Below are 13,942 nucleotides of genomic sequence, written 5' to 3'. Positions count from 1 at the left end.
TTCACCAATTTGGACTATTTTGTGTATGCCAATTCCATGAAATCCAAATAAAAATGTATTTAAATGACAGATTGTGATGCAACAAAATAGGATAACACCAAGGGGGGTGAATGACTTTTGCAAGGCACTGTACATCCATTAATTACATTTAATCCATTAACTGGTACCGGGGGACCGTCAGACGAGTCTTGTGAGGCCCGTACGTGTTCGTGAGAATAGTAAACCTATAATAGTTTTTACGCCAAACTGTTCAGATGCTGAAGACCATTTTATGAGAAGACCACATTTCTGGGACGTCTCGTGTAAGGGCACAAGGCGAGACCCAGATGCAGACATGGGACGTAAATGGTTTGAGTCTTGATATTAAACAATCCATATTATACACTCCAAAAGGGATAGGCAAGAGAATGGTCATGGACAGGCAAAAGGTCAAAACCAGTTCAGCATCAAGGAGGTACAGAGTGGCAGGCAGGCTCGAGGTCAGGGCAGGCAGAATGGTCAGGCAGGCGGGTACGGAGTCCAGAAAACAGGCAAGGGTCAAAAACCGGGAGGACTAGGAAAAGAGAATATAAGCAGGATTAGGGGAAAATCGCTGGTTGACTTGAAAGCCTACAAGACGAACTGGCACAGAGAGACATGAAACACAGGGATAAATACACCAGGGATGATAAGCGACACATGGAGGGGGTGGAGACAATCACAAGACAGGTGAAACAGATCAGGGTGTGACACTCATGGTCTGACAAACACTGCTCTAGCTCGGTCATCTTTCACCGCAGATGCAGAAGAGCGACATCTGGGGTGGATTGAGATGCAACAATGAAAAAAACATATATCGAGCATAAACGGACAGATTTATATGGGGATTTTTTTATTATGCTAAATAGATTTCCGTGGGGGCATGGACTTCAACTCTAAGGGGTTAAATCATGTCTATAGATTACGTAGCTATAGACCAGGTGTGTAGGAAAAGGCCTACGGTTCACCCTGTTCCACCATTCCCAGGAGGAATGCACCTAACCCACGAGAATAGGAAAAAATACAGTTGAAGTGGGAAGTGTAGATACACCTTCGCGTTTCCGTGGTCAAATTCAATGCCGTAACCAACTGCATTACGGCTAAAACCAGATATTGGTTAGTCTTAAATATCCTTATCAGCGCTGCCAGAAATGAACACTTTGGATCATGTTTACACCTGAACCAGTGCTGCCTTAACTCCAGCCAAAAATAGAGCCCTATATCTGTATAGCAGATGCAGTAGCCATCTGGCATATAGAAATGTATGCCACTGGTATGTCTATATCTCTCCCTCTATCTCTCTGGGGATAGGCTTCTCTACCTTTATATAGGCATATACAGTATGTATCATACAGTGGATAACTAAGCCCATTGGTCTATTTAGTGCTCAAATCTCCAACAGCTGAACCATGAGGTGGACAATTATTGTTTTAGGAAAGTAGCCTAAAAATTATGCTACACATGCTATAAAGTTTTGCATATCTCTACTATATGCTACATGTTCAAACGCAAGGAATTGTGTTTTTGTCATTTGTTATAGGCTGTTTTTAAGAACATTTGGCCAATATCATATGTTTACTGATGGCACTGGCTGCACCAAATTTCTCAAATGTCCAGTAAATTAAAATCTTGCCGGTCATTTTGTCCAGTGACAAATTTTCCTAAAGAAACCCTGAAATACTCATATTGTTGTCACGTTCTGACCTTTATTTCCTTTGTTTTGTCTTTATTTAGTGTGGTCAGGGCGTGAGTTGGGGTGGGCAGTCTATGTTAGTTTTTCTATATTTTCTATTTCTGTGTTTGGCCTGATATGGTTCTCAATCAGAGGCAGCTAGCTGTCTATCGTTGTCCCTGATTGAGAACCATATTTAGGTAGCCTGTTTCCCTTTGTGTTTTGTGGGTGGTTATTTTTTCAGTCTTTGTGTGTCTGCACCAGATAGAACGGTGTCAGTTGTCACTTTGATGTTTTGTATTTTTTTAAGTGTTCAGTTGTTTATTAAAGAGATGAACACTAACCACGCTGCGCTTTGGTCCTCTCCTTCTTCCACCCAAGACAGCCGTTACGATTGTTTATATGCAGATGTTAAAATATTCGCATTAACATCTGTCACCAATTGGATGGAAACCTAGCTACAGACACCGTAAAGACTGGCAAGTGCGCTAGTCCAGTGTCACTTTGATTATGCCTACACATTATGCCTGCATGTTCACCAGCAGCCCCAAACGTCTAAAGAATAAGATACAGATTAGGGGTGAATATTTTTCCCTGGAATTTACAAATGTTACATCCTGAGAATAATCACTTTTCTCCCAGTTAACCCGGTATGTCTCGCCCAAAGCAGAAATGTCATTTAAAGCATTTAAAGCACGTCTGGATTTGAGTAGGGCTTTGATGGTATGACCATTTCTGATGCTACCTAAGCCTGATGAGCCATACGTTAAATACATTTTATGATCCCTACACTAAAGACAATTGTCCAACGTCCAAAAAAGGCCAAAATAGGCCAAATGACTGTGCAGTTATCCAACACATACGATAGGTTACTGCATGACATATATTATTATGCATGGCACAAAAACATACAAGCTCATTGATGTAACTATGCTCTCTTGAGTAAATAAATGAAACAAGCTCCATTAAGGTAATCTTTTTTCATATGGACTGTATTACTGTCTTGTATTATACTGTATTATATGGACTGGAATTACACACCTCTTTTAAACCATGAACCCAGGAGACAACACAACTGTTGGTGCAGGACATCCAGTCTACAAAGTTACAATTACAGGCTAGAAATTCGATTTTGATTTTGAAATATACTAGGGTCTATTTTACAGTATTATAATAAGTAGGCTGATGCCTGCATACCTTTCATAATATTTCCCCCAATGTGGCGCAACGTGCACTATTAGCCTGACTCCTCTTTCCCTGTTGTTGTTTCATTCCTTCCCCACTTTCAACAGTTAAATGAAATGTTTGGTTATCCTTCATTATTGTAATGACATGCTTGAATGACGTAGGACTAGAATAAGATGGAGATGGCTTTCTTTTCTTTTCTCTTCATGAAGATTGAATGGTTATGGGTCTGCACAAATAACTGCTCTAGCCTACAGCCATCCCGTGCTCTCTCTTCTTTCAACATCTCCTGCCTGTGGCCATGAGTTCTATTGGCGGCTGTATTTAACATTCAGCAAACAAGAGCTTGCCTCCCTCTTCCAATTGTCTACTAGTATAAGAAATGCTAACAATAAAATCTTACAGTAAACTATTCTAGTCAAGATTTTCCTGGGACTCCAAGAGCTAATGGGTGTTTTTTACGGAGAGAGGCCAGCAGAGCGCATGGTGCTCATTGAGCAAGAAACAGGCTAAAATGTAGAAGTTTATGCATTGTCAATCATTAATTAGCTAAATATAAGACTAATAACTGCATTGAATTTACAATAACAAAATGAGGTGACCCCCATAAGACAGATTGAGATGTTTAAATTAGATGTGCATTTAGTCCTTATACTGTATTGCTGTAGGATATGTAGGGACCACACTGTAAATAAATAAATGACTTTACTGTGCAATCCCAGTCACTTTTACAATTATTTGTCTATTTAAGTCTTTTTTTTTACTGACAAATAATATCAATAAATCCAAACTGTGCAATCTGCAATTTGATGAATGGAAAGAGACATCTATTACAAAACACCACACAAGTTGAATGACATTTGGAGATTGTCAAGCCAAGCCTTCCATACTGGTTAAGGTAGGGTGGGATGTGTTTTCTGTTTGTTGAGATTGACATAGTCAATTTCTTGTGGTGTTGAAAACGCAAACCATGATATTAAGTGCCCAAAGTCGATATGTTTTGTTTATTGGTTGTGTGGTGCATCGGCGCCGGCCATAGCTGTTTGGGGGCACTAAGTGAGATTTGGTGGACCCGTTCTTGACAGCAGAGAGAATCTTTATTTTTTATTTGTTTTATTTCCTGTTATTCTCTTCATTTTGCATTGAGGCATAGAGAATATAGTGTGGTTTTAAAGCACATTGGGGGGGGGGGGGGGGGGCCTAGCGGCCGGGGTCCTAAACATCCCCTTATATCACTTATGCCAACGGTCGGCCCTGATTGGTAGAGAAGCTTGTTGATGGAAAATGTGTTGCATGTGTGTTTTATAATTATGAATATGGCATCAAAATGTTGAAAATCTGATTCCCCTAGCTGATCAATAACAGTTATTGTTATTTGTCGGTGTAAACATTATTTTGAGTTAATTCTGAGGGGAGGGTCATCTGAATTTTTTTAACGTTGGGAAGGGGGGTGCATTTTTATTTATGACACCTTGAGTTGGACCCCCCACTTCCGCAGAGTCAATTTCAATATGTCCCTTAGGGCTGAAAATCACATTCTTCTCAAACAAACCCACATATAGATTGGCATAATTCGGTGCTACACAACATTACCAAAAGTATGTGGACACCTGTTCGCCGAACATCTCATTCCAAAATCATGTGCATTAATATGGAGTTCGTCCCCCCTTTGCTGCTATAGGAACTTCCACTCTTCTGGGAAGTATTTCCACTAGATGTTGGAACATTGCTGCGGGGACTTGCTTCCATTCAGCTACAAGAGCATTAGTGAGATTGGGCACTGGTGTTGGGCGATTAGACCTGGCTCGCAGTCGGCGTTCCAATTCATCCTAAAGGTGATCGATGGGGTTGAGGTCAGGGCTCTGTGCAGGCCAGTCGTTCTTCCACACCGATCTCGACAAACCGTTTCTGTATGGACTTCGCTTTTTGCATGGGGGCATTGTCATGCTGAAACAGGCAAGGGCCTTCCCCAAACTGTTGCCACAAAGTTGGAAGCACCGAATCATCTAGAATGTCATTGTATGCTGCAGCGTTAATGTTTATATTCACTGGAACTAAGGGGCCCGAACCATGAAAAACTGCCCCAGACCATTATTCTTCCTCCACCAAACTTTACAGTTGGCACTATGCATTGGGGAAGGTAGGGATGTCCTGGCATCCGCCAACCCAGATTCGTCCGTCGGACTTCCAGATTGTGAAGCGTGATTCTTCACTCCAGAGAACATGTTTCCATTGCTTTAAAGTCCAATGGTGGCGAGATTCACAACACTCCAGCTGACATGGTGATCTTACGCGAGTGTTGCAACCAAGGACAGATGAATTTTACGCACTTTCAGCACTCGGTGGTCCTGTTCTTTGTGCTTGTTGAGCCTGCCACTTGGCGGCTGAGCCATTGTTGCTCCTAGATGTTTCCACTTCACAATAACAACCCTTACAGTTGACAGGGGCAGCTCTAGCAGGGCAGAAATTTGAACAACTGACTTGTGGGAAGGTGGCATTCTATGACGGTGCCACGTTGAAAGTCACTCAGCTCTTCAGTAAGGTCATTCTACTGCCAATGTTTGTCTATGGAGATTTCATGGCTGTGTGCTCAATTTTCCTACACCTGTTCGCAATGGGTGTGGCTGAAATAGCCGTATCCACTTACTTGAAGGGGTTCTCCACAAACTTTTGTGTATTTATAGTGTATTTTACTACCCATAGCAGTTGCCTTTTTTTGAATAAAGAACATGAAAAAGTTCTTAGAACAATCTCAGCAAGTTCAACAATACAGTTAGTGCTAGGAAGTGTACCAGTTAACTAGGTTAACTAAGATAGTGTACCATAGTTTCTAGGCCTCGCTGGTGGAAATGTTTGTATACAGGGATTCAACAACAAAGCAAGCCATAAGCATCTCCCCATAACTGTTTTAATTGTTTTAAGGGTGTTTACTCGTGTCCATATAATCGTGTAGATGTGCAGGGAGTGACACCACACATTGTTTTCGAAAGAAATCTTCAAAAGCACAAATATGTTCAGTCAATGAGCCAATGGCAGCCAAAGCAGGTCTCCCTGAGAGCTTATCGAATTATTTGTGAATTTTGGCACAACGCTTGTGGATTAGGCTCGCATGGATAAACCTCGTGGCTGGATTGTATACTTTCATGAACTCATAGTATTTATACATAAGGTCTCCACTTTCAACAAGAGACTTCAGCTTGCAGTGAATTTAATCTTTGAGCGGTGTTGTGGGGTCACGTGACCGTTTCTGATAGAAAAGTTGTGTTGTTTAATTGTCCCCCCGATTATTGTCATTGACATAATCATCACGTTTTAATAATCAGCACAGTTTTATTTGTTTGTATTAGACCTAGAGCTAGTCTACGGTGTTTTGTTCTGAATCTTCATACATGTATCATTGAAATAGACTTGTATGTATCATGATGTGAAATTCTCTACAAACAAACATTACAAACGTAAACACATCTGTGTGTGTGTGTCTGGCAAACGCACGCCACCTCCCGAAAAAATATTTTCTGGCACACAATCTTGCAGGTGTGCGTGTGTGTTTGAGAGAGAGAGAGAGAGAGAGAGAGAGAGAGAGAGAGAGAGAGAGAGAGAGAGAGAGAGAGAGAGCGAGAGAGAGAGAGAGAAAGAGAGAGAGAGAGAGAGAGAGAGAGAGAGAGCTGTTGAAGCCTTCCAACATATATTATTTTTAAAACACAGTTCTTATCTCTTCCTCATAATTTAAGCTTTTTATACGTTTAATAGAAGGAGCGTGTAATCATAAATCCCACAATCATTTCAATGGATTTGAGATTACTCTGAGCTCGAGATGATAGACCACGCCCCTTGTGGGCAGTCCCTCGCGGAGGAATTATATTATAACAGGGCGCGTCTCCTGAGACAAATCTACTCTCTACTGCTCATTAGTTTGGGTGCCTCGAGTTCCTCTGTACAACCAAGCTCCTGTACGGAAAGCGACCTCTGCTTTCAAAGACACGTGCACTGACCCCACTACAGAAACAGATTAACCGGCTACACCTGCGCCTCTCTGAAGAACCACCACAGACAATCTATTTGTTTCACTTTTAGACGAGGAGAACTGCACTGCGAGGAACTCTGACAATTCCACTGACAGGTGAGAGGAGGAAGATACCAAATAAAGATTTAAACATGAAACTTGAAGTGTTTTCCGCAACCCACTTCGTTCCCTTGGAGGTGTGCAGTCACAGTGATGCAGAGGGAACTGTCCCCTCTCCCCTATCCGGGGATGAGCTGGGCTCAGACGGGGACTGCGTGGCCAACAGTCCAACACCTGCCACCACGAGCAGCGCCGATGGCAAGGGGAAGCCCTACACCCGCAGACCCAAGCCACCCTACTCCTACATCGCACTCATTGCTATGGCCATCCGGGACTCCGGCAGCGGCAAGTTGACTCTAGCTGAGATCAACAACTACCTGATGAATAAATTCCTGTTCTTCCGTGGCAGCTACACTGGCTGGCGGAACTCGGTGCGCCACAACCTGTCGCTGAATGACTGTTTCCTCAAGGTGCTCCGGGACCCGTCCAGGCCCTGGGGCAAGGACAATTACTGGATGCTGAACCCGAACAGCGAGTATACCTTCGCCGACGGGGTGTTCCGGCGCAGGAGGAAGCGCATCAGTAAGTGTCGATCCAGCGTTGGTTCCAATAAGGACATCAAGACCCCAGACGAGGAGACTCGCTTCTCGAGCACTCCATCTGCGCCCTCCCGGGAGGAGAGGGTTATGGGAGCTAAGTTCTCCAGCTCTTCCAGCTCCTTCTCCATCGATAGCATCCTCAGTAAACCCTTCATAAGGAGGGAGGATAGAGACCACACTGATGCAGACAGTGCATATACCAACCCCGGTGCCCACCGGTGCTACTGGCCCGCCGGTGCCCACCACATGCTGCCCCACACACTAGGCTACCCACCCGTATCCCCTGCTATGGCGCACGCACATGCACAGCAGTTGTACCACCAGGCCAGCTCAGGCGCGTCGCGCATGTTGCACGCATACAGGTGCAGCCTCGCGGAGCAAGCCGAGCACAGCAGGGACCCACGCACAGCTGTACACATGACGTCACAGGGCTACATGCCAAACTCCGATGCCGCTTTCTCCCGGGTGAAGATGCACACAGCGCATGGTGGCAGCTGTCATCCTTTCCAGATAGACTCATTGCTCTCCTAAAGTCAACATAAGGGACAATACTGTAATGATGTATCTTAGATTTGCCATGTGCACTCTCCTATACGCTCTACGTTTTTCTAGTTTTAAAAAATAATTCAGGGCTTTGAACAGTTTCCAATGAAAAGTCGTTTAGCAAGAATGAAAAAAGTCATATTTGTTTGTTGTCAAGTGACTTTATTTCTGTCTGGTTATTCCTAGGACCGAGCAAATCAGTTGCAATCGAATGACATGACATTCCCGTATGTGTGTGTGTGTGTGTGTGTGTGTGTGTGTGTGTGTGTGTGTGTGTGTGCGTGCGTGCGTGTGTGTGTGTGTAAGGTAATTTCTACTGTAAACGACGGCTACCATGTGCCAAATATGAAAATATATAAATATTTGTGTTGTAGCCTAGTTTTGTATGACTTGCTGCAAAATATTCATTTAAAATATTTGTTCGATTGTTGACTACTGCACAGAAAGGAAATACAGTCTGTTTTCCTAAACATTGATTCATGCACGATATTTTTCTGAGCGAAAATAAAAAAAAATATTTTGGAAAGAATTATCAAAGCGAACCACAAGTATGTATTCTTTATTTTCCTTTGGTTAAAGCCAAGACAATGGCAATAGAAAGTAAATATTATTTTTTTCTCCATTGAGTATACTTAAAGTGTGTTCGGAATCAGGGGGTGGGAAAGGGTTTGCATGTGCATAAGGAAGGAATGGGAAGATCCCATATCTGCCAGGAAATAAGTGCTTATAGCGCCTGCAACTCTAGCGCTGTTTTGGCATCCTTCTCATCCCACTTAAACCACTCAACTTCCAGAGGAATGAAGGTTATACATTCATTTCAGACTTCTATTTCACCCCTTTGCCTACTCTGCATAGCATGGCACAGCTAGGAAGCTGCAGTGTAAGGCACAAATTATGTAGAAAGGGGTATACATATACAGATCTACATTTCACCCTTCTGTCTTCCTCTGCCTGCACGGCACGGCTATAGAAGCATGCAGAATTGTTAGGCACAAATTACAGGTCGGTTAAGATATTCCTAAATATTTAAGGCTTGTGAGATCCGTCCCAGGAATGGGGAGTGCTGAATTATGTCAAATAAGTCAAGAAGGATAATTAACATTAACTACAACACACGTCTGGAAAGGACGTTCCAAGTGAGGATGGGGTTTGCGTTGTACGGACATTTCGCTTCACAATAGCAGATCATGTGTAGTTATAATATATAATATATATTAAGTACAGTTAAAATATACACGTCTCCTCAAGCTCTAAGTAGTATAATTAAAACAAACTAAAACATTATTCATATTTGTCCTCCAATTCGAGGATGGAATCTCAGACTTGGGGAAACGTTGCTCCATCTCCTATGGTTTAGGGTAAATTGTAACAGAGCATGTCAATCAAAATATGGCGTACCCTATTCATTCAACATTCTTTGTTCTGTGGCGTTCACATGGGTAATGTGCCCGGGGTCCGGGTCAACTATAAACAATGTACAATCAAATGTAGAGTGTTCAAATATGACATTTGACTTTACTCTGTACATAAACCTTGTAGGCTACACAATAATTATTGTTTCAGTCACGCAATTCAAAATGTCTGTGTCATACTGAAATAAATGTGTATTATAGTAAACAATACATTCGTGCATTTTATGTTTGTTTCTTCATCATAAACACTTTAATAGTTGGATCAAAAAATATATCCGACCCTTTTTACCATGCTGTATGTTCAGGATTTTTTATTCGATTTTTAAACATGACACACGTTGCATCAATTTCCTGATTTGCTGAATTAGATTTACAATATCTTTTGAATATAAAAACAAATATGTGGGATGAATTACAACAACAACCAAGACACCGACCTGCATATTCTAAACGATATACAGACCAAAACCGTTTTTTGTTTCAATGTTTCATAATAAATTACAAGTTAGTTATGTAATCTGTAAAATATTGATAAGCAATGTAGGCTACTTCAAGTGCATGAATTAATTATCACAATACACTTGTGATATTAGCTTAGGGGGTATCCATAGGTCCGTGCAGTCCATGGGCTATGTCTCGAGCTCCCCACGGTCCTGAAGCAGAACCTCGAAGTCGTGTTTAAACTTCGCGTTCCCCTAACAATGTTTACTACTAATGTTATTTTTAAAAAAGTGCTTAGACTATCGCTACGAAGTGCTGTATCTAGACAAACATTGCAAAGGAGTAGGCTATAAATGGAGAAAGATAAGTAAATGATTGTATTGTGGGCCAATGATAAATGAAACAGAAATAGGAGAGCACTCCGGTAAAAAAAATTTAATTCACATATTTTTATTGGTATGAGTTTCGGGTATGAACCCTTCTTCAGCGTTGAAGGCAATGGCAATCAATGCAAAGGAAATCTAAAATAACGGAGAACATTCGTATTTAGGCCTTACATGTTTCTACAAATAGGCCTGCAATGCAAGTGGACACATATTTTGACGTCATAAGATATTAGGCTACCTGTCCGTCCTCCTCAATCATGCACATTGATGCATAGGCCTATGGTAGGCTAACAAAAAATCACGTTACAGGTGACACTTGTACGATCCTGATGCCTCAGAAGATGCGTTTACACAGGCAGCCGAATTCGGATATTTTACCCACTAACTGGTCTTTTGACCAATCATACCAGATCTTTTCGCATCAGATATTTTTCCGCGCTGATCTGATTAGTAAGCAGGTATAATTGGACTGGCTGTGTAAACGCAACCAGAAAAACGCAGTCTGCATGGTCCAGGTGACAGGTTTGAGACCGTTTCCAGGAACAATGCTGCAACCTGCAGGTGAAACACCGGAACAGCACACCTGTACGCTGCGAAGAGCACCAGCGCTGACCGTCAGTGTACGGTCATGTTTTTATTCTATGGGCTACGCCTATCTCTCTGGGTTGTGGAACAAAAACTAGCTAAGAGATGGCGTATCATAATACACCAAATACATGTCGGAGTCTGAGGACAATAGAGACTGAATATGCCGTAGTTCTCGTCCGGTGTGTGTTTGGCACAATGTTAGGGAGTCCAAACAGAGAAAGAACCCGGTGCTCTCAGCACAAAGGGCTGACCTGGACAGGAAGCGTGCATTTGGGCGCCTGAAAGAGGAAATAAAGACCCATATTACCGTTATAGTACGTTGGAAATAGCTTTATTTTAAGTAAAATAATATATAATAAAAAAAGGCTCTGAAAAGATGTAGGCACTTATTAAAATATATATTGTTTTACCTTTAACTAGGCAAGTCAGTTAAGAACAAATTCTTATTTTCAATGACGGCCTAGGAACAGTGAACTGCCTGTTCAGGGGCAGAACAAAAGATTTGTACCTTGTCAGCTCGGGGATTTGACTTGCAACCTTCCGGTTACTAGTCCAACGCTCTAACCGCTACCCTGCCGCCCCAGATTATGAGAGAGGCTCTACGAGAAAATAATTAGAACAGTAAAAATAAATGTTTCCTCATACCCACCACGGCTGACAGCCAATCAGCATTCAGGGCTCGAACCACCGAGTTTGTAATACAGTTTAACACATGCTCTCCTTGTGAACCCTCACAGTGTTGTGCATTTTATTTATTGATAAGATCCCAGCTCATACACCCACTGATCATTGCTCAAAGCAAATTGGCGAGAGCAAGGGAACAAAGCCTGAAGCAAATACTTACTATGTCATTTCACAGTGTAGCTGGCTAGATGACTACGGAAACGCAAAATATGGATGAGTTGTTCTCAATGGAAGAGTTCTGAAATATTCTCTCTCGCCAAGCCAAGGTGTGACCGTGAATATCACAGTCATCCACCTCGGGGGAAACCACTTGGGACACACAAAAGGGACAGCCCTGGTGCGTCAGATGCTGTCTGATTTGGAGGTATTAATCCAAATGTTCCCTGGGACAATTGTTGTCTACTCTGACATCACACAGTGGGGTAGTTGTATGTTCCAGTGGGAGGAGGACATCAACAAAGCGCATAGAGATGGCCCGGCGCACTTTCAACAAGCTGGTGTTTGCATTTCCACAATCTGCCACCTCTGCCATAAAGCACTGTGTCCCTGGGCAGTACCATAGGGATGGCATGCATCTCACGGAGTAGGGCAATAACCTCTTCCTTTGATAGTCTGAGAGGTGGGCCAGTATCCACAATGCGTCTCAGTAGACAATTGGTAATAAGTTCCCGAGCATAATAAACATTTTACTCCTACATTTCAGCACCTCATAAGCTGTCCTAACCAGTTAAGAGTTTCCAGCAGGTGTCTTGATTATAGAAAAAGGCTACGAGTCAGTGGTTCCTGCACCATAGACAGGCAATTGCATTGGAGTTGAAAGTATGTTTTGTTATTTCTACATGACTCATACATAATTTATACCTACATGCAACAGTACCTGTTGCACATTTGACAATGATTTCACGAGGCCTAATTCACATAATATATGCCTAAATACTTAACCACTAGACTAATAAATAATCACATTTTTATTTGTATTCATTCATAAGCCCACGTGTTATTTTAAACAGAATATCGCATTGTGAAAAAAGATGCCTAAATTGGTCATGCCTATCTATAAGTGGGCAATTGAAAGCATTTGTGTTCTGTAAAAATTATTGAAAGGTATAATGTTGTATACAACATTATTGGAAAGGAAATTGATGCCTACTGTGCCAAAGTGATTTAGAGTGTGTGGATACAATGATATTATCAAAATCCCGCTTTTCAACCATTATACTGTATTATTCATTGCAAAATGCCTATCTACTTTGAAACAAAAGTATACACCTAACACACACGGTTATGGTCTTAAAAAAACAATAAAACACCTGTACCATATCAGATAGGATTGAAATGTATTATATTTTGATTTGGAATCCCAATATTACACTTTATATACATCACAGAAGACTGAAATATAACAAAACCGTTTGAAATAGAAACATCGGAATTTCAGCCGGTGTTTTGAAATTATGTTGATCAAATATGAAATTATGAAAAATATTTATAACATTCCACTCATGAGGCCACTAGAGGGCTATTTGGTCATTTGACTACAGGAAAGGGTTTTAAGTAACCCGTCTTGTGTAACCATACCAATCGTAACATATCGTCAATTCAGTGTCCCGGCTTTACGTTTACGATGTTACATCTAGTCTATGAGACCTGGCTGGCACACGGAATGTCAGGCAAGCAGTGATTCAGAGTGATGTTGTTTAACTCTGGTATACCTTGTGCAGCCCCCTGAATTTTTACTTTTGCATGGCGATTTCCGATATTCTGTGAACAAACTGAAAAGTAACTTGACACTGTTGATCAGTCAGCACACATTTGGATTCTATGAATGACAAGACAGCAGGAGAAAGTTTATGCCGGAGGCTGGAATTTTTTCTACAAATGTTTGAAATAACAATGCTGTCGGTCGAGTTTAATGCTAGCTAGCATGCACAACTACATGTATGTTTACATGTATGTTTGGGGTTCATAACTAGCTTACTGTTTAACAACAACAACAACAAAGTTATCGGCTGTGGTTTGTGAGGTCTTGGTTGTTCTTCATGGAAATGTATTATCGCTAACTGCAGTGTTCGCTAGCTAGAAGCAAGAGGAAATCATGTGTTTAATAAATGCATAGCCTACACCAGGGATTATCAAATAGATTCAGCTGCTGGCCAATTTTTTCATGAGCGGATGGTTGGGGGGGCCATAATAGAAGTATGAATAATTTGCAGACTGCAAATTGACCAAGAAGCCCAAACAGATATGTTTGACTTAAACATAAATCATTTCAAACCTTGCCAACATTTGCAAACGATCACGTGTCTCTATTATGCATGGGAATACTTGGGAACAGATTTATTCAATTCAAT

At 41.6% G+C, this 13,942-nt stretch overlaps 1 protein-coding gene across 1 annotated transcript; it reads left to right on the top strand.

Annotated features, from left to right (window-relative positions):
* Nucleotides 1-6,762: 6,762 nt before the first annotated feature.
* On the top strand, nt 6,763-9,702 carry LOC110521759 (forkhead box protein Q1). Its single transcript, XM_021599597.3, has one exon. The coding sequence runs from the start codon at nt 7,031-7,033 to the stop codon at nt 8,066-8,068; it is 1,038 nt and encodes a 345-aa protein (XP_021455272.1). The 5' UTR covers nt 6,763-7,030; the 3' UTR covers nt 8,069-9,702.
* The last annotated feature ends 4,240 nt before the right edge of the window (nt 9,703-13,942 follow it).

The sequence above is a fragment of the Oncorhynchus mykiss genome, chromosome 4 (genome assembly GCF_057628025.1).
Source record: "Oncorhynchus mykiss isolate SJ-2025 chromosome 4, ASM5762802v1, whole genome shotgun sequence".
NCBI classification, from domain to species: domain Eukaryota; kingdom Metazoa; phylum Chordata; class Actinopteri; order Salmoniformes; family Salmonidae; genus Oncorhynchus; species Oncorhynchus mykiss.
The sequence above is the reverse complement of the archived record's forward strand: the minus strand, read 5'-3'. Positions and strand labels throughout refer to the sequence as shown.

What these genes read in the sequence shown, in the direction of transcription:
- LOC110521759 (XM_021599597.3), top strand. Translation starts at nt 7,031, where the DNA reads ATGAAACTTGAAGTGTTTTCCGCAACCCACTTCGTTCCCTTGGAGGTG.